The sequence below is a fragment of the Panthera uncia genome (genome assembly GCF_023721935.1).
Source record: "Panthera uncia isolate 11264 chromosome B3 unlocalized genomic scaffold, Puncia_PCG_1.0 HiC_scaffold_1, whole genome shotgun sequence".
In the NCBI taxonomy this organism is placed as follows: Eukaryota; Metazoa; Chordata; class Mammalia; order Carnivora; family Felidae; genus Panthera; species Panthera uncia.
In genome coordinates, this window is record NW_026057582.1 from 110914701 (window position 1) to 110935796 (window position 21096).

The window sequence follows — 21096 nt, forward strand, 5'->3', positions numbered from 1 at the left end:
AATATCTGTTTGAAGGTGCAGGTGCTCTATATGTCCACCTCTGTCCAGGGTGATCAGTCTACGTGTCAGCGTTGTGCTCGTGTAGCGATGCCCTCAACACTGGTTCCTCTCCCAATGGGAAATTATTTGTTGATATACACTGCACCTTACCTGGTAATGTTATTACCATATCTGTTATTCATCCCATTCACTCCAAAAATGAGTCAAAGACAGAGGACCAGGTGGGAACAAGTTTTCTTAGATTCTGTTATGAAGGAGGAACCCTCCAACCCCACCCCCCCATACCCTTTCCTGTCTGATGTAATATCAGATCAGAGGCCTCCAGCCTCAGCCACATCTGGGGATCAGAGGGCCCCCCACACGGCTGGGGCCCCAGACCAGTTTGTCCCATGTCTATGAGGTGGAGGGGAAATGATCCTCCTGGGAAAAATATGTGCAAGGCCCTGCAGGCCCAGGACAGGCTGACCAAGGCAAGATGAGTCATGGTGTTCTAGGCTGAATCTTTTGCCCATCTCACAGAAGCAGGCAGAAAGCACCACCGTTGATCAGCTTTATATGGCACCCACTGAATACAACAGATAGACAAAGACAGACAGACAGAGCACACACCACTTCTAAGCTGAACACTGCTCACCATCTAGAAGCACCTTGGATAAGCACATGTGAGACACTCTTGCATAGGAAAGATGTACTTTTTAAAGGAATGAAGAAGTATTTTGGCAAAACATCTACTTCCCTCCCAGGTCCTGGGTAAAGAGGGACCTCTAAATTCTGAAGCTTCTACATATTGAAAATTATCCCCTTCTCAATGGCAGTATATACAGTAGCAAACCTTCCAAGTCTGTTGTCACAGCCCTCTACATATATCCTGAATCTACTTTACAGGTGGGCAAACATAGACTTGGAGACAGAAGGTGGCCTGGAACAAGGGGACACTGGGGCTGACTTAAGGTGAGGGGAAACAGGAGGTGTCTCGGCTCAGCCAAAGGCAGGGCCTCTGTCTATCTGGATGGGGAAGGGAAAGGCTGGGGTGGTTAAAACTCCCTCTCTTCCTGTCTGGGGAAGCAGTGGTTCCACAGGAAAGGCCGTCAAGAAGGACACTCCTGCTGGCTAGAGGGCCTCTCAGGGTGGCAAAGGTCAGGACAGGCCAGAGCTCCTCCTGGAGCTCTTCAGAGATGCTCTCTGAGTTTGGGGATTATGGATTCCCTGCTTCCATAACTCTCCTTGTTACCTGCATGGGAGCTAGACCTTAAGTCCTTCATTATTTTAAAAAGGCAAGGTGGGGGGGACAATTTAAGAGGGAATGAGACACAGAACAATCTTTCCACAGCCTCCCTCTGCCTGGGCTGAGGCTTTCAAGGGTCTCCTTCACCCTGTCTCCTAGGGATATTTAAAGGCAGCTTGTATGAGACTCTATACTGTCTTTTTGTTTCTCTTGTGTTTTTTTCTTTTGTTTTGTTTTTGTTTTTGTTTTTGTTTTTGTTTTTTTTTTGTTTCTTTGTTTTAATTTATATAGATATATATATTCTTTAAAAAAAAGCAATAGTCCTTTGGTCCCTAAACTCTAAGGAATGATATGATTTTGAAAGAAGTAAATCTGGGCTTCCCTTGCGGAGAAGCCCTTGGCACCCCCAAGGCCCTCTGCTGGTTCCCCTAGACAGTCAATCCTCAGCCAGCCCCAGCTGCCTTGCCAGCCTGCGCTCTATGCCACAGGCACAGGACAACCCACTTGATGAAAACAATCCTTAACGTGGCCTGAGCCCCAGGCGCCAGCCTTGGGTCCGATCCACCTCCATCCATGGCTGCTCCTTCGGGAAGGGCTGCTCAAGCATTTCTGTGCTTTTCCTTTCCTTTCTTCTCACTCTTCAGTTTCTGTTGTTGGGTATTGGTTGATAAGGAGAGAGGAAAAAGAAAATATAAAGAGGCAAAAATCACTCTGGAGGGCAAGACAGGAGGGAGCCGCCTGCCCCAGCAGTGACGTCTCAGGTGAGTGAGTGGACCTCTTTTCCCAGGGGTAGAGCTGCCCAGGCTCAAGGCAGCAACCTGATCCACTGAAGTGCCCTTGGGTCCTCCTGGGAAGATGACTCCAGCCCCACACCCTCTCCAAAGAGCTCCCTGGGATAGTGCAAGTGAGGCAGGGCCACATGGACCTTCTGAGACAGCAAGTCTCTGGAAGGCACAGGCAGCTGGCCCTGCCAGAAACCTAAGGGGCTTGTCATCTCTCTCCCCATCCCCCACCAGGCCCTGTGGATCCTGCTTCTTTAGCTTATCTGCTTCTCTCCTCATCTCCATGTTCTCTGCCATTATCCCAGTCTCCTGCATCTTATCCCTTCTTTGCTTAACTCCCCAGTGTCCAAACTTGTGACCCTTCACAACTTTTCTAGTCTCATCCTCCACCTGCCCTGCCCTCCCCACATACAACTTCTCTACTCCCATGGCCCCCTGTGGCTCTCCCTGCAGTAGAACTACCAATGGTAGTTCTACTAATCTAATGGTTAGATCTTGCCATAACTGTCTCTCCCAGACTATGGAGACAGGAAGTTGTCTAATTCATCTCCATCCTTGGAGAAACATCAAAGTCTCCAGCTGAGGATTCCTCCTTCGCTTCTGGCTCTTCTCTCCCAGACTCTTTCAGAGGTGGGTGCTCCTGACATCTCAAAAGGAACATCAAAGCGGACAGGGCCTCCATCACTCAGGCCCCATCTGCCTGGGGTCCACCAAGGACTCACCTTTCTGTGGCTGGTCAGTGAGAGAAGATCAGTAAGGCCGATTGGCATCCTTGGGCCTCTTTAGCTGGACTTTGAGCCTCTTCATGCCAATTTGAAAGCCATTCATGGCCTGAATAGCTGTCTGGGCACTGGTTGGATTGTCAAAGCTAACAAACCCTGGGGAGCGGGAGCGGGGGCGTGGGCAGAGAGGTCAGCTGGGAACTCTGCCTGGCAGGGTCCCTTCTCTCTGACAAGCCCCGTCTGTCCCTGTCCCCTCCGGCCAGTCCCATCAAAACATATACCCCCCACCCTCCATTGTTTGCATGTGCTTATGCACACATGGATACACACTCATACTTACATAGGCAAGTGGCCTAAGTTTCCTAAAGGTATAATTCTTGGAAGGACAGGAAGAAATTCTGAGTGTGTTGGCAATGGGGAGTGTGCGGCTTGGGGGATTTCCTTGTCTTTCCCTGACATGGGTTAATTCTCTGCCTCTACCGCTCCCATTCTAGTCCTCTAAACTGTAGCTGGGGCTGGAGGGGATCTCTGGCCCCAGACTATATTCTTCCTGCCCTGCTAGACTCTAAAGCCTGACCTGGTCGAACATCTTCCAGACACCTGACTTTCTCAGGTGAACCTGAAATGGCCTTGTTCCGGTCTGAGCTTACTACTGTGAGGCTTACTGGTATGTGAGCCTGCTTTTGTGCCATATGATTCTCTGGGAGTCATTGACTTATGGAGGGATAAGCCTAGGGTCTGCACTGAATCTCGAAGTTATGAGTGGGAGAGGCCCATGGATGGGGCTCAGCTCACCGAAACATTTGCTCTGGTTGGTGGCTCGGTCCACAAAGACTTTGGCAGAGACAACAGCTCCAAAGGGCAGGAATGTTTGTATGAGTTCTGCATCACCAAACTCCTGAGGCAGGTGATAGATGAAGAGGTTACAGCCTTCGGGGCCTGCAGGAACAGCAGCACGCTGGTTCAGGGGAGGGACCCTGAGTCCAGCCCCACCGCCGCCCTGATCTCCAGCCCCCTGTCTCTCACCTTCTCTTTGCTGCTGGGGCAGGGCTGAAGACTGCTGGGGAAAAGCTGTGCTCACTGGGGCATAAGCCGATGGATAGGCTGCTGGAGACAGAAGTGGGAGTGGGCAGTGACCCCCAGAAGCCATCCCCCAAGCATGGCCCCATCTGCCTGGCCATCGTTGACCAATTCAGCCCAGTACAGGTAACCCTACCCCTAGAGGGGTTGTTCTGGGCCCAGGGATGGGGGGATGGGAGGGTCGACTCCTCAGGAGAGAGCCTCACCCCCGCCCCCCCACCCCAAGTTTCCCTATCCCTTTCTGGGGCCCTTCAAACCCCCCCAGGCCGCTAGCGCCAAGTGAAACCTGCGTAGTGGTGCATCCCAGCGTAGGCCTGCTGCAGGGGGTCAGCCACGCCGGGGCTCTGGGCTGGGGAGAGAGGGGCGCGAGGCCCACGGTGAAGGTGGGCGGGTGGGGAGGTGGAGGGATGTTGTGATAGGCAGCAGGGAAGGAGGAGTCCCTTCCCAGGGCGGTTGCTCCCCCCTACCCCCGCCTCCCCGCTCCCCACTCCTTTTCCGGGAGATTTGGGCGGAGCGGAGGGCCCACCTGGGTAAGGGGAGAGCCCGTTATTGTAGAGAGTGTCAGAGCCCGGCTGCCCGTTGGTCTGGGGAGTCAGGGGGCCGAATCCATTAACCCCGATGGGTGCTGGCAGACCGGGAAGCGAGCCAGGGCCGCCGCCCGGCGGGGAACTGGCTGCTGGAGGCGAGGAGGTCGGAGAGTCAGGCCACAGCCCTGCGGGGCCGGGTCCCAGCCGCCGCCCCGCCCCTGCGCGCAGTACCTGCCGCGGGCAACAGCGGCGCGGCTACCAGGCTGAAGGCCGCCACGTGCTGCATCTGGGCCGCCACTGCGGCCACGGGGCCTAGGCCCGGGCCCTGTGCCGCCGCCAGCAGGGCCGCCTGGTGCTGCAGGATCTTTGGGAGGGAAGAAGGGCGGGTGTGGAGGACCCAGCGGCGGGCAGCTGCCCTGGCTCCCGACCTCCAGCCTGGTCCAGCCGCCCACCCGCCCTTCCGTGACCTCCGGGGCCAGGCACATACCGCGGTGGTGTAGGCTCCACACGCCCCCAGAGGCAGCGGTGCCGGGTGGAAGGCACCCAGCTGGCCCGCCATCTGCTGCATCCGCCGCAGCGCGCGCTCCCTGTCGGTGTCCGCCAGCTTGACCACGAGGCTGGACGAGGCTCCCTGGGTAGGGCAGGGGAGGCCGCCGTGACCAGTCCAGACCCCAGCCCCGGCCCTAGGCCAAGCGCTTTGCCCATTAGGCCTTTTGTTGGGGGCACCGATCGCATGTGGGGAGAAGCCCGTCCCCACCCTCACTGGCCTCACCCAGGGCCCCGGGTGCCCGCCCTCACCGCCATGGTCCGGCTGCCATGCAGACTCTGGATAGCTGCCTGAGCTTCCCCCTGACTCCCGAACTTCACAAAGGCACAGCCTGGGGCAGAATAGAAGGATTGGTGGCTCAGACCACAGGGGCCAAAGGGTCATGCGGCCCAGAATGAGGCAGGAAATCCCAGGGTCAGCTCAAGTCACCTTTACTGGTACCATCAGGGCTCCGCAAGACGGTGCACTCCTCGATATGGCCAAAGGGCTGGAACAGGCGCCTGACGTCCTCCTCACCCTGCTGCTTCCCCAGCATTCCCACAAACAGCTTTCGGTCCTCTGGGGACAAATCCAGGAGTGACCTGGAGACCCTAAGTCCTCTTGGACTCCCCAGAGTAGCCAGAGGAGCTTAAGAAGGTAGTTCACCACAGCCCAGCCCTGGGAAGAGGTATAGGGAGTGAGAATGCCCTGGGGTTACAAGGTTGGGTTTCTTAGAGGGGAAGGATGATCTATAGACAGATCTAGAGGGAAAGAACTTAACCCAAATACACCATGAAAACTCAGGTCGTGGGAAAAAACAAGAAAGACTGCTTGCTGCTCTTGTGGAAAGTGATTTGGTTGATCTCTTTGGTTTGGTAGAGCCCTATATACATCTTTTATATGTTTGGCCTTTCTGTTGTTAGGGTCCAAAAAAGGCTATTTTGGACCATTTCAGCCTTATTCAGGGAGGGGGTCCTCAAAGAAGGCCTTTGTATTCAGACTGGATTCGGAGAAGAGAAGTTCACCCTTGCTAGTCAGCCTGATGGCAGTGCTATCAATGCCCCTTCCTGTGCAAACCAGGGAGGGTTCTGGGCCAAAAACAAAAAACAAGACAAAACAAAAACAGCACAGAAAACCTTTGTCTCATTGTACTGCCTCATCCCCAGATATTGAACACTGGAATGATGAATCTCCAAGTCTAGCACCAAACTCAACTTGGGTGCCCAAAGGTTGAAAGAGAGCAGGAAGCTTGGGTTCCTGAGGCTCCAACATTAGCATTTCTCCCCCTACGCTTGCCAAGCCCTTGACCCCTTTCCTTAACTCCCAGCTCAACCAACTTATTCCCTCGTTGAGCTTCCAAGGCCCTCACTGAGCCCCACTGCCTCCTTTCTGCCTTCCCTGATTCTCTTGCCCTGATCCTTCCTCAGGTGTCCATGCTAAGAAGAACAGTTCTTTCTGCCTGTAGAACTTGGATGACCACTTGAGAACAAGTCATATCCCTCCCTGTCTTCACTCTTCCTCTGGGAGTAGAGAAAGGGACTGCAAACTTTGCGTGTGTTCCTTGGAGCTGGGGCTGGAAACCAGGGCTCATCTGCACCTCTAGCAAGTCAGGTCTCAGCAGCACCGTCCAGGAGCCCAAGGTAGAGGGGCCCAGCCCACAGGGCCTACTGTCAAAGCCCTGCTCCTTTCTGCACCAACAAAAATCTCTGCAATAGGATGCAGCTTCATGTAGGCAACATAAATTGACAGAGAAGGAATGGGTGAGATTCTGGCTTCAGGCTTCACCTTCAGATCCTAGAGCCCAAGAAAACCCATCCCACACTCCTTTACTCCTTGACAAGTTTGGCTAGGCCACTGGGGATCCCTGGGTCCTGAGTGCAAGGGAGACAATGCTGGTGAGAGCCATAGACTGAAGCCTGGGTGGCAATGAAAAGGAAGAATAGACTCCCTGAAGTTAGCAGTGGAGTGAATCTCCAGCAGGGTTATCTGTGTGTCCACATTTTACCTGGATGGTGTGGGGTTCAGCCTAGGCTGTCCTGGGACTCTAAGGGGTCTATCAGTTTTGTGTCTGTGTGGAGGGTGGGGGCTGTGGTTTACATGGGACAGGCAGAGTGTGTTTCAGCAGAATCCTGCCCCCTCTCCAGAGGGTTGCTGCCCATTGATCCCAAGGGGGAAGGGATATACAGTGTACTGTGGCTGGAATCCTAGAGGAAGCGCTGGCCTTCTGTGGTGAGAGTACAATCTGATGAGTGTGCTTCACTTCTGGGAGTGTTAGCCACAGAAGAGTGCTTTTGGAACAGATCACTGGTTTCTTTCTTTTTTTTCTTTTAGAAAAAGCTGTGGAATATGCTGTTCTAACAAAAACATTAGGATGAAGCTCAAAATGTAAGAGACAACTGCTCTGACTGAAACCAGAAAAGTGGGGGTGGGGATGGGGGGTGCTGAAGTTCCTCTTGCTTCATCTTCTAGAACCCCCTAAATAGGACTCCAAGGAAAGTCCTTTAAAAACCACTGACCTAAAAGATAACAAACAGAGTTCCATACGGTGTATGAAGAGGGATCTGAGATCATCCTTTCCAGGAAACCCAGAAGACAAGAAAAGGTCTTTCACGAATTGCTTGATCAGTCTGCTGGTGGCTTTGCCTTGACGTCGGAAGACAGTCCCTGTTTGCTCAGGGAATCACACCCCAGAAAACTGTGTCATTGTTCTGAGCTATAATACTAAAGTATGCCCATATGTCTGTCAGAAGTCCAGGGGGCGCTTAGAGAAGATCCTACGGCCTCGAGTCCCAAGGCTTAAAGAGGGCTTCATCATGCCCTAATTTGTAGTGCAGCTGCATCATTGGGTAGGGCCTGCAAGATGGTGATGGCACCTAAGTAAGATGTTATACCACATGGACCAGCATCCAGGTAGCCCTAGGTAGGAAGAGAAAAGTCAAGGCTGAGATGGAGCCCCCAAGACAATAAACAGGATTGTGTAGACGGTGGCCTGATCCTTTATCTGCTCTTCCTCTCGTTGCTCTTTTCTGCTGATGGTGGTCAGTTCAAGCTCATGACACAGACCATGAAATTCTCTGATCCTTCTTTTCCAGTGCCAAGTCAAGAATTTCAATTTCCACGAGAGGGCATTGACCTTATGGTTCTTGCCTACTGGGCTCTACAGAATTTGAAATTGAAACGAAGCTGGGGTACAGGCTGGGCTGTTTCACAGGTGTCACTTTGAATCCTGGTATTCCCTTTACCACTTTACGGGGAGTCTGATGATGTTTGACAGGAGGATGATCTAGGTCACAATGGCCATGAGTTTCAGGTGATCCTTAAATGGTGGGATAAGTTTCTCAGGGACCTGCCAAAGAGAAGTACAGGCTAGACCTAAGAGTAGCCCCAAAATACACAGCCCTGAATGTTCTGAGGGCTGATTAGTGCCCCCAGAGAGAGATGGTGGTGGGAGTTAGCCCAGGTAATTCAATTTCCTCTAGTTCAAACTCTATCAGTTTGGGAAAGCGAGGGTTCTATAAGACGTGGGTCAGAAATGTCTGGATAAAATCATCCCATGGGCAGTGGGTGGGGCCCCAGCAAGATGGGAATATCAAGGAAGGAGGCTCAACCTTCCCAGAGTGGAAGGAGTTGGAAGATAGCATTAGTGTGGAGTTGAGACAGAATTAGATAGACACACAGTTGAATAGCATTACCACATTCTCTTGTTGTCAACTAAGGTGTACTCCTTGGTCTTCTATCAAATGCTTTTTTGAACCCAGATCAAGTTGTTTGGGCCCAGAGGCCCTTCTCCTTAAAGCTGCCTTGTGTAGCTGGCTATACAGGTCAGGGATTCTAATGCAGCAAGTGATGGGCTTTGAGAACCCAGAGTCAGAGTCAGTCCACTCCCTCTTCCTCAAGAAAGGCACCAAGATGCTGTTCAAGAAAGGAGGCTCTGCCTCAAGTTGGCCCAGAGGAATTCCTCAAGGGCCCAAGCTTCTGGCTTCTAGGCCTCTCACACCCACTCACCTTCCTGTTGGTGGGATGTCATGATTGTAGGGACTGTGTAGGAACAAGGTTACAGCATTAAACCACCAAATATATCTTAAAATATATATTAAACCACCAAATATATCTTAAAACATACATTAAACCACCAAATATATCTTTAAAATACTGGTCCATCTTTCAGTCCAAATTCCAACCCCAGGGGTCTTGCTGGTGGCAGCATTTGGAGCATAGCCTTTCTCCCCTGATGTTCTTAGTGATGACTCCAGCATAAGGAGCCAAGAAAGCCCGGGATAGTCAGTGAAGGAAACACCCAGGGTAAACCAGAGTCTTCTGGCCCAACCTTATAAGCATCAAGAAGAGCTTTAATTCCACAAAACAAATGTTAGAACTAATAAACAAATTCAGCAAGTTGCAGAATACAAAATCAACACAGAATCAGTTGTGTTTTTATACACTAGCAATGAACAATCCAAAAAGAAAATTAAGAAAACAGTTCCATTTATAGTAGCATCAAAAAGAATAAAATACTTAGGAATAAACTTAAACAAGGAGGAAAAAGACTTGTATCCTGAAAACTACAAAATATTGCTGAAAGAAATTTAAGAAGACACAAATAAATGGAAGACATCTTGTGTTCATGGATTGAAAGACTTAATATTGCTAGATGTCACCACTACCCAAAGAGATCTACAGATTTAATGTAATTTCTATTAAAGTACCAATGGTATTTTTTGCAGAAATAGAGAAATCCATCCTAAAATTCATATGAAATCTCAAGAAACCTTGAACAGTCAAGACAATCTCAAAAAAGAAGAAAGTTTGAGATCTCACACTTTCTGATTTCAAACTTATTACAAACCTACAGTAATCAAGCAGTGTGACACTGGCATAAAGACACGCAGACCAATGGAATAGAATAGAGGCCAGAAATAAGCCCTCACATATATGGTCAAATGATTTTTGACAAGAGTTCCAGTCTTTTCAACAAATAGTGCTGAGAAAAGTGGATATATACATGCAAAAGAATGACATTGGACCCTTACTTTCATCGTATACAAAAATTAACTGAAAATGAATCAAAGACCTAAGCATGAGTGCTAAAAGTATGACACTGCTAGAAGAAATCAGGGGAAAAGCTTCATGACCTTGCATTTGGCAATGATTTCTTAGATATGACACCACACACATAGGCAACAAAAGAATAGATAAACTGAACCACATCAGAATTAAAAACTTCTGTGCATCAAAGTACACACTCAGAGCTACAGAGTAGGAGAAAATATTTGCAAGTCATATATCTGATAAGGGGTTAATATCCAGAATAAGAGCTCCTACAACTCAACAACAACAAAAAACAAATGATCCTATTAAAAAGTGAGCAAAGGGGCTCAGTTGGTTGGGCGTCCGACTTCGGTTCGGGTCATGAGTTTGAGCCCCATGTGGGCTCTGTGCTGACAGCTCAGCGTCTGAATTTGGCTCAGGTCATGATCTTGCGGTTTGTGGGTTCGGGCCTGTGTCAGGCTCTGTGCTGGCAGCTTGGAGCCTGGAGCCTGCTTCAGATTCTGTGTCTCCCTGTCTCTCTGCCCCTCCCCCACTCACGCTCTGTTTCTCTCTCTCTCTCTCTTGCTCTCTCAAAAATAAATAAACTTTTTAAAAAAAGTGAGCAAAGGGCTTAAATAAGCTTTTCTCCAAAGAAGATATACAAATGGCCAGTGAGCATATACAAAAATGCTCAACACAACTGTAAATCCTTAAAGAAGTAAAAATTAAAGCCATAAACCATATCACCTTACACCTATTAGGATGACTAGTTTTGGGGAGAGGGTTGTTTGATTTTTTTATTTTATTTATTTATTTTTTATTTTTTTTAACGTTTATTTATTTTTGAGACAGAGAGAGACACAGCATGAACGGGGGAGGGGCAGAGAAAGAGGGAGACACAGAATCGGAAGCAAGCTCCAGGCTGTGAGCCGTCAGCGCAGAGCCCGACGAGGGGCTCGAACTCGCGGACCGCGAGATCGTGACCTGAGCTGAAGTCGGAGGCTTAACCGACTGAGCCACCCAGGCGCCCCTGTTTGATTTTTTTTAAACTAATTAATTTATTTTGAGAGAGCACGCACAAGTGGAGGAGGGGCAGAGAGAGAGAATCCCAAGCAGACTCTGCTCAGCGGGGGGCCCTATGCAGGGCTCAATCCCACAACCCAGAGATCACAACCTGAGCCCATATCAAGAGTCAGCCACTTAACTGCTTAAGCGAGTGAGCCACCCGGGTGTTCCTAGGAGAAGAAGAAGGAGAAGGTGGAGGAGGAGAGGAAGGAGAAAAGGATAAGAAGAAGCGGGGGGGGGGGAAGGGGGAGTGGGAAGAGAAGAAGGAAAAAATAGCAAGTGTTGGAAAGAATGTGGAGAAATTGAAACCGGGGACTTTGTGCACTGTTAGTAGGAATGTAAAATGGTATAGCCACTATGGAAAACAGTATGGCAGCTCTACCCAAAATTTAAAATAGGATTACCATATAATCCAGCAATGCCAGTTTTGAGTGTTATATCAAAAAGAATTGAGAACCAAGTCTCAGAGAGATATTTGTACACTTATGTTCATAGTAGCATTACCACAAGAGCTAAACATGGAAGAAACCCAAATATCTATCAGCCAATGAATGGATAAAGAAAGTGTGGCGTATATACATATATATATGTATACACACACACACACAATGGAATATTATTCAGCCTTTGAAAGGAAGGGAAATCTGACATATGCTACAACATGGACGAACCTTGAAGACATGATGCTAAGTGAAATAGGCCAGCCACAAAAAGACAAATACTGTATGATTTCAGTTAAATGAGATATCTAGAGAAGTCAAATTCATAGAAACAGAAAGTAGAGGATGGTTACAGGGGTTGGAGGGAGTTATTTAATGGGTACAGATTTGGGGTTTTATAAGATGAAGAAATTCTGGAGATGGGTTGCACAACAATGTGAATATACTTAATACAAGTGAACTGTACACTTAAAAATGGTAAAGGTGAATATAAAAGTGGTAAAGGTGATAAAGTTTATGTTATGTCTATTTTACTATAATTTTTAAAAATGAAGAAGGGGCTGGGAAAATAAGATAAAAAAAAAAAACAGAGAGGGACGCAAACCATAAGGGACTCCTAGCTACAGAGAACAAACTGAGGGAGGGGCACTTGGGTGGCTCAGTCGGTTGAGCCACCGACTTTGGCTCAAGTCATGATCTCGGGGTCTGTGAGTTTGAGCCCTGCGTCGGGCTCTGTGCTCACAGCTCAGAGCCTGGAGCCTGCTTCGGATTCTGTGCCTCCCTCTCTCTCTGCCCCTCCCCCACTCATGCTCTGTCTCTCTCTCTCTGTCAAAAATAAATAAACATTAAAAAAATTTAAAAAAACCCTGAGGGTTGATGGAGGGAGTGGGGGGGGGATGGCCTAGATGGGTGTTGGGCGATGGACATTAACGAGGGCACTTGTGATGAGCACTGGGTATTCCATGTAAGTGATGAATCACTAAATTCGACTCCTGAAACCAACATACACTATATGGTAACTAACTTGAATTTAAATAAAAACTTGGAAGAAAAAAGATGAAGAAGGGCTCTAAGGAGGGCTGAAAAATAGGCACATAGACCAACAAAGAACAGAGACTCTGTTGTCCCTTAATCCTAATCCAGAAGAACCACAAAGTGAGGTAGAAAGGTAGACCAAGCCTGAGAGTCCAGGTTCCTCTGAGAGAGAAGAATCTCAGGATCCAGACTGTATTTTCCTTTGCAGGCTGTATACCTATACCTGAAGGGCTCGTCAGTGCCGTTCAGCCATTGCCATGACCTAAAAGTGTTAACAATCAGCTTTGGGTGATCTGTTCTGAGTCAAGCTTAAGGAGAGCACCTCCCTTTACCTTCAGAGGTAGAATTAATGTTAGGAAGTGAAACATTGACTTGAGTAGTCTTAAGCACTACTGTGAATCTTATCCAGTCAAGTCTTCACTGGAAGAATACCTTTTCGAATTAAGTAACTATAAGGATCAAAGACAAATATGAGTGTCAGGTGACCAACTGAACAGTTGTTGCTAAGGTGTATATGTGACTTAAGTCAGAGGATATGTCCCAGTATTATGCAATTCTGAAAATTCTAGCTCAAAACTTAACTTTAACTCAAAGTTCAGTTGTAAAACACTGAATAAAAGAGAATCCTGGATAAAATTAGAAAAATGTGGCCCACCTAGTTAGATAATTATATATATAGTATTTTGTATTCCAAATCCAGGCTGATATTTAAACAAATCTGTGAAAATACAGGCAGAAATTAATTAATTATAGGATGGTGATAGGAGGGTTGATATGATAACAGATCATTGGCCTTTTCAGTTCACCAAACTTCAAGATTAAAAAAAGAGATGCCTTACTTCAGAGAACATTTAAGATTTCAAGGTTTCAAAAAACTAACGTGGAAAGAGTGCATGGATTGATTACTTAACCTATATCTGTACCTCGGGCATCCTGGGTACATGAATATTTGCTAGGTTAAAACAAAAAAACAAAAAAACAAAAGCCTAAGTTGGAGAATGGGACAAGCAAAGTAATCACTATTATGATTTATGAATTTATTGATTTTGTTATAAAATTTGAAAGAGATGAAAAAACATTCAAGAGTTCAATGATTTTGAAGATTTTGCCTTAGGACTAAAAAATACTTTTCCTGTAAGATTGGTACTTACAACTTAACTTATTTTTTGTGCCTCCATAGCAGAGATAATGTAAGCTAGAAAAAATAAACTACAGTCTCTACGCTGAACAGCAAATAAAATAGACTTAGGAACTGTTAACTAACCTTATTGTGGTAACCATTTTGCAATATATACCTGTATCAAATAATCACATTGCATATCTTCAACTTATATATGTTGTATGTCAATAATGTCTCAATAAAGCTCAAAAAATAGGAAACAAAATAGACTTATTTAGTTACCATTGTATGAAGGGTTTGGGGATCTCTAGCTCTGACCTCATATAATTTGAAGTTAACATTTTGAAACACACGAACCTTGAATTTTTGCCCCGGCACACATTTTAATGTTCACATTCAAACAAATCCAAATGCCAAGGAGAAAATTTTCTGGCACTATGTTTGTTTTATATACAAGTGGGTGGGGTGCCTTAAGTATAATTAGGATATTATTTTGTTTTGGAAAATTAGGTGCATTTTCCTTTAAGAGTACCACTCGACGCCACAGGATGTAAAATATAGGCATGGGGTACGGAGTACATAAACTGTGCGGAACTTAGCTGCACAAGTTATGGGAAAAGCCTGAGATACATTCAAAGGCTCCTATAACATAGTCCATGACGACCTGGATGCCCATTTGACACTCTGAGTACCATCAAGGCTGCAGAGGATGATCATGGAAGAAGAGGGCCTCCAGCACCTTCTATCAGGCATATCCTGCTGTGTTGCTATTACTGCATTGTAAGCATTGAACATACAAATGTTACCAATAACTTCTAAAAGTACTATGACATACAGTGTGTTTAAAACATAGGTTACTTCAACCACAAACCTCATGTCTATTGATTAAAAATAGAAATACTACGCAGTTGCACTGGCATCAAAATTCAAGGGAGAATGTAAAGTAACTATTTTCATCAAAAAGCTCACGTGTGCACAATAGATTACTCCTATATGCAGATGGGAAGAAATGGAAGTCTTTGGGCAAAAGAAGTAAAACTAACAGGTTTGGCTGGGTTCTCACAGTGCTGGCCAATTTTTAAAAATTGAATTAGTTGGTGGGGCACCTGGGCAGCTCAGTTGGCTAAGCATGATCTCGCGGTTTGTGAGTTCAAGCCCCGCATTGGGTTCTGTCCTGGAGCCTGCTTTGGATTCTGGGTTTCCTCTCCCCTCCCGCATCTGTGCTCTGTCTCTCTCTGTCTATCAAAAATAAATAAACGTAAAAAAAATTTAAGAAAAAAATTGAATTAGTTGGGACGCCTGGGTGGCTCAGTTGGTTAAGCGTTTGACTCTTGATTTTGGCTCAGGTTATGATCTCAGGATTTCTGAGATCAAGCCCCTGGTCCAGGCTCCGCGCTGACAACAGGGAGCCTGCTTGGGATTCTCTCTCTCCCTCTTTGTCTCTCTCTCTCTCTCTCTCTGCCCCTCCCCTGCTAATGTTCGTTCACTCTCTTTCAAAATAAATAAATAAACTTTAAAAATTGAATTAGTTGCCAATATTTAATACAATTAAAATGTAAATTGTAATTCAGTCATGAGTCTCATCCATTTAAAGTTACCTACCTGGTTCCTGTAGCATTTGAGTTGGTGATCCCTGTTTTATGAGGGGAAAATCTAATACTTCCTTCCAGAAGAAAATGGTAGAATTTTGGAAGATTATACTATTTGCTTTGATACCCTCTAGATTATGTCTGCATTGGTATCAGTATTCTTTTTTTTTTAATTTTTTTTTCAACGTTTTTTATTTATTTTTGGGACAGAGAGAGACAGAGCATGAACGGGGGAGGGGCAGAGAGAGAGGGAGACACAGAATCGGAAACAGGCTCCAGGCTCCGAGCCATCAGCCCAGAGCCTGACGCGGGGCTCGAACTCACGGACCGCGAGATCGTGACCTGGCTGAAGTTGGACGCTTAACCGACTGAGCCACCCAGGCGCCCCAAGTATCAGTATTCTTAAAAGATATAGAAATCACTATTAATCAACTAAACTAAGGGATTTAATTTTGGGAATAATAAAAAATCAAACTTATAGGCTTAAATATATCAGGACAGGTGTGACCATTAACTCTGAAGTTTTTCTTAGATAATTTTTTAATTTATTATTTTTAAATTTTTAACATTTATTTATTTTTGAGACAGAGACAGAGCATGAATGGGGGAGGATCAGAGAGTCAGGGAGACACAGAATCTGAAACAGGCTCCAGGCTCTGAGCTGTGAGCATAGAGCCCGACGTGAGGCTCGAACTCACAGACCGTGAGATCATGACCTGAGCCGAAGTTGGCCGCTTAACCGACTGAGCCACCCAGGCGCCCCATAATTTTTTTAAATTTAAATTCAAGTTAGTTAACATACAGTGTAGTCTTGGCTTCAGAAGTAGATCCCAGTGATTCATCTCTTACATATGTGGTCATCCCAAAATGTGCCCTCCTTAATGCCCATCACCGATTTAACTCTCCCCCCCACCCAAGCAATGAACTTTTATAGAATGTTTAGGATCACAGAGATCAGACTGGAATAGGGCAAGCTGTCCCACATTGGTGTCAAATGTTACATTTCAAAAAACCAAACTCTGATACCATTTCAAGAGTTGAGATACCATTTCAAGAGTTGAGTCTCTAAAGCATTAGTTTGTGTTAAAATTCAGCAGAGAGCTGAACTCACTTTAGAAGCAGTATATAACATTGAAGGAAAGGAACACACTTCAATTAGTAACAAGATTATCTAACACAGATCAGTTTGGTAGTTAAATACTAATAAATTGTAAGGGTCCAACTGTTCTGCAAGACAGTACATATGCTTCCTCTCTCCTGAAAATGTAGCAGGGAGCATTTGGTGACTCTGAGTGGGAGCAGGAAGGAATTGAGAGATTGGGTCATCTAAACCTGCAAGGATTATTCATGAACGCATATGGAGTATATGTGTGCTAAGAGACATCACTTGTCAGGAAATACCTGTGTAACACATAACTACTAAAATTATGAATTCCACTGCCAGGCAGACCTCTTTTCAACTAGATTTGCTTATCCTGCTCTCTCGAGCTGCTCTGAATCTGAACAGGTGTATAGGTGGGCTGCCACAGGTCACAGAATTTGTCAGTGATGTGACACCTGAAAAACCTGTACAAAAGGGGGAGGCAAATGATAAAACTCAGGCTGATGCCACTGAATGGGGCCCAGATGATGAGGAAAGATGGACTACGACAAGCAGAAGCATCATCAGAAGCCTCCTTTGTACAGTTGCCCTCATCCCAACAAGTTGTATCGGACTCCAAACAGCAAGAGTGCCCCCAGCATTGTGAGCTTAGTTCCTGAACCAGACTCCAAGTTTCATCATGTTCTGAACTCTGTGCACGCTATTCCCTCTACGTAAACACTTGCCCCCTCTCACCTCCTTTCTGTATTTGACTACTTCTTGTCTATCCTTGAGATCTCAGCTTGAATATTAATACCTCTAGGAGCCCATCTTGACCTCCCAGACTAAGAAAGGTGCCTCTTGCTATTGTGCCCACAATCCCTCCAGAACTTGAAAGACACTGATCACACTGAATTGTAACCCCCTTGTTCACTATCCCCACATAGCCTCAGACTCAATGAAGCTAGAGGCCAGGGCTGTCTTGCTCACATTTCTATTCCTAATATGGAGCAAGTTACTCAGAAGATGTTGGCTGGATGGTTGAATAAACTCAACATGTCTGCTTCTTAGCTGATTCAGCTACTCTCAACTGGCCTCTGAGCTATGGGACTAGCTAGTGTTTGTGGACAAGACTTAGAAGATAGCCAACAATGGCCAACAATGGTCTCGATGCCTAACAGAGCTTCCCAAAAGGGAGAAATTCTTGGGACAAGTGAACCAGATTCTGTATGGAGGCTGGAACTTCTCAAAAACCTGTCTGGAAAGAATGAGGTGGAAAAGGAGGATACACACGTGAAGGGGAGGAGGAAACTTGGAAATATCTCTTCAAGGCAAAGTAGAGGTGATAACATCTTGATCTGAAATTGAGAAGCACAGACCAGAGGTCAGATAATCTAAATAGATGAAGGAATTATTTCATGAAGGAAAGAACTCTACAATGGAAGAAGCTACCAGAGCCCCCTTTAGGTGTAGACGGTGAATAGGAAGTCTGAGACGGTGTGAGAATTAGTTGGAGTCAATAAATGCCTGTCAATTAGGTTCCATTCTCTCCCTGATCATGGGGAGCTTCTTCCACCTAACAACACCATGACTGATCTTGGATAAGACAGGGAGAGAGTCTTATCTAAGGGAGAGAGTCAGCAGACATCAGGGCTATTGGCAGATATCCTGGAATGATATAAGACCAAAGGGTGAGAAAAACACCAAAGAACTGACACCAGAAGCTAGCATCACTTTTCCAGTATGGAAGCTGGCTGGAATGTAGCTGGTTGTCAGAAAAGCACAGACTCTTTACCCCTCCTGTTCTTAAGGAGCACTGGTCTTTCCAAAGTGCTTCTAAAAAACCTTTGAAGCCTTTCAGTGGTCTTCAGCAGAGAGTCAAGTTCCTTACTATGGCTTGCAAAGTCTGTGTTACTAGACTCATCTTTTGCCATAAGTAACCAGATAATTGCAGTGAGGAAATGAGTGGCCTCAATCCAGAGTGGACTGGGTCCTCTCTGATCAGAAGAATATGCAAAAGGAGAATAAGTCCAGCCTGGTTCTTCAAACAAATCTGGAAATTCCATCTGAAAAAAACAGGAATGAACTCTTTCCAGGGCAAGGTGTCAAGAGCTCCCTTCCTCTATCTCCAGCATCTTCTTAGGCTCTTCCTGCTTCTTTTGGGTCTGGGGACTCTAGGACCCCCTCTCTCCTCAGCCTTATCTGGGAAGGCTAAGCTGTTTCTGGTGTTGAGCAACACTGGGCCCCACTTTTTCCCCAACCCAAGGAAGCTCTAGTAACAAACCATAGATAGGACTGACGTGAGGAGTAGACCCACCATCCCCTACATGGGTGATACCCTGAGGTTTGTCAGATAGGGAAGTTACCTCCTCGACCCTCACTGGCAGCCGGCTTCACTTGGATCGGACGATTCATCTGAAAGACATTGGACCAACACACCTAGTCAGCATGACTGCCTGATCCTGGCACCTGGCTTCTCCTCCCCTGGATGCCTCAGGATCTAAGCCCTGGCTCCTTTGAACTCTGCACTCCACCACTCTCATGGTGGGCTATAGATTTTCTCCAAGATTCCTTCCTTAAACTGGGGAATTTAAAACGTGCTGAAATCTGAAGGGTTGGTGATAGGAAGCTCGGTGGCAAGCCAGGATGGACCGTGGTGGTTAAAGAGATTCTGCTTTGGGCTCTGGGCCTGGACTATGTGCGCCTGTCCCTCTGGCTCCTGGACCTCCTTAAAGGTTTTGAGTGAGAGGAGTTGGGTGGGAAGGTGGAATTAATACTGAAGATTTGTGTTTTGTTCTAAAACTGAGAATATAATTCTATATGTCATTTAGATTAAACAAGCTGGGAATTGGATTCCGCCATTTAATGGTTGTATGACTTCAGTAAAGCCACCCTCTCTCAGATTCAGCTTGTTAGATGGGGGGAAGCCTTCCCAAGCTTCTGTATTACCAAAGTTCCTACAGTCACCCTCTCAGTTCCCTCCCTGGGTCCCCCTTCCCTTGAGGATGTTGGCATTCTCCAGGGCACCATCTTCAGCCCTGCTCATCCCACTGTTCCCGTTCTTCCTGGAGAGTCTCACTCACACCCACAGCCTCAGTTACCATGCTCACAGGGCTGACTCAGAGCTCTGCATCCCCAGCCCACACCTCCCTCCTGAGCCTAAGACCCATGTACCCAGCTGTTTGCTGGACAGCCTGACTAAAAAGTCCCACTGGCATCTTCCACTCAACGCACCCATACCAGAGCTTATCTTTTTGCCCGGACCTGATCCTTCCAGTCATCCAAGCTAGAAACCTGGAAAGCAGCTTGACTCTTCCCTTTACCCCCTCCCCCCCCAACCAATTTCACCTTCTAATTCAGGGGTTCCCTGATCAAGGGTAGATAAGAATCACCTGGGAACCATAGCAGACTCTCAAGTTAGGGGACTGTATAATTTGTAAAAGCTCCTAGGTGATTTCGACATACACCCCCACACAGTCCCATCCCCCAACCACCCTGAGAGAATTCATGATTGAATCCCCATCTCACCTTCCTCTCATGGGTGTTGTGGGGATCACATGAGATAATGGGGACGCAAAAGGTCTTTGTAAACTGCCAAGAGCTGGGTGCGTAGGAAGTGAGGAATTAATGTTGGGGGCAGACAGCTGAGTGCCGGGAGGAAAGAACAGCGGCCTTCCCGTTCATGGAGGAAGGGGTACTGATGCCCATCTGGCCTGAGAAGGTGATGATCTGACCCCCTCCCTTCAGGAAATGCACTGCTTCTGCACCAATCAGGGCCATTCCATCCTCTACCAATGTGCTCGTTGCCGAGACAACAGGCAGCTTCCTGTTACCATAGCCACAAGTGCTACCCAGTAACCATGGTAACGCCCTGGCAGTCACAGTTGAGCAATTTCCTTTGGATCAAATTTGGGGGTGGGGGAGTGGGGAGGGATTATTAAAAAAAAAAAAAAAGGAAAGGAAAGGAAAGGAAAGGAAAGGAAAGGAAAACAGGCCAAGCCTGAACCAGTGCAATCCCCCTCCCACCCAGGGCTCAGGTTCTTATGCGCTCTGACACACCCACCCGCTGGTGGTGGAGCCCCTGCAGTGTACCAGGTTGAGGGTGGGGGCCGAGACACCGACAGGACTCAGGCTGCAGTCTAGAGGGGATGACAGATCAATCCAAGCAGATCAGGGCGAGCTGGACAGGTCTGGATTGGCCGGGACCAGGGACCAGGAGGAACGGGAACCGTCCCTGGGCATGGCCACCTGTGATTGTGGAGGAGAGACCAAGAGACAGAGCCATGGAGAGCAGAGAAACAAGGAGAGATGAAGAGACACAGGAAGACAGAAACGATGAGAGAAAGAGACAGACCTAGAAAGGGGCAAGGAAAGAGAAATATAGGTGGATATGGGAAGGAAACGAAGGGATAAGGGGTCAGGAAGGGGATGCAGGAAAGGCAGGGAGGAGTGTGGCAGGGGAGAATGAAAGAGGGGAAGAAGCCTGGGGTGGGGGGGGCAGTGAGGGTGAGCAAGACCATCATTATTTTATTAGTTCTTAAATAGATCCTGAGAATTTCTCTCTGGAACCTAGAGTGACAAGCACATGTGACAGCAGTGGTTTCCATGGCAGCTGCCTCCCCGGCTGGGTTTCTGGAGAGATGGAGCTCATCAGTGCTCTGGGGGACACCCCTTTCCCCTCCCCCACTCCACCACTCTTTAATGGAGGGTGGGCATTAGGTGGTATATACATGTCCCATAGACCTGGCAGGGTCCAAGCCTCAGAGTCTGGGCACCTGGGCTTTCCACCATGCGGGCATTTCCCGAAATCTGTGAAGAGCCCCAGGCTAGGCCCTTCACAGGAGACAGCAACAACCTTGGGGAATCTGTCCTCAAT

General features: G+C 47.1%; 1 protein-coding gene across 3 annotated transcripts in view; it reads right to left on the reverse strand.

Annotated features, from left to right (window-relative positions):
* Positions 1 to 217: 217 nt before the first annotated feature.
* The window catches only part of CELF6 (CUGBP Elav-like family member 6), a 31269-nt gene continuing 10390 nt past the window's right edge, over positions 218 to 21096 (reverse strand). The window contains exons 3-13 of one of the 3 annotated variants that reach the window (XM_049611877.1): positions 18587 to 18635; positions 5313 to 5441; positions 5135 to 5214; positions 4824 to 4967; positions 4568 to 4700; positions 4336 to 4485; positions 4096 to 4158; positions 3756 to 3836; positions 3525 to 3668; positions 2730 to 2885; positions 218 to 1872 (exon numbers count right to left, since the gene is read on the reverse strand). In XM_049611877.1, the coding sequence (XP_049467834.1) occupies positions 2758 to 2885; positions 3525 to 3668; positions 3756 to 3836; positions 4096 to 4158; positions 4336 to 4485; positions 4568 to 4700; positions 4824 to 4967; positions 5135 to 5214; positions 5313 to 5441; positions 18587 to 18635 (1101 nt within the window). In that variant the 3' untranslated portion in view covers positions 218 to 1872; positions 2730 to 2757. Of the gene's footprint in view, positions 1873 to 2729; positions 2886 to 3524; positions 3837 to 4095; positions 4159 to 4335; positions 4486 to 4567; positions 4701 to 4823; positions 4968 to 5134; positions 5215 to 5312; positions 5442 to 18586; positions 18636 to 19748; positions 19998 to 21096 lie in introns of those variants that run through there. The other 2 variants (XM_049611878.1, XM_049611876.1) reach the window with 2 other exon arrangements.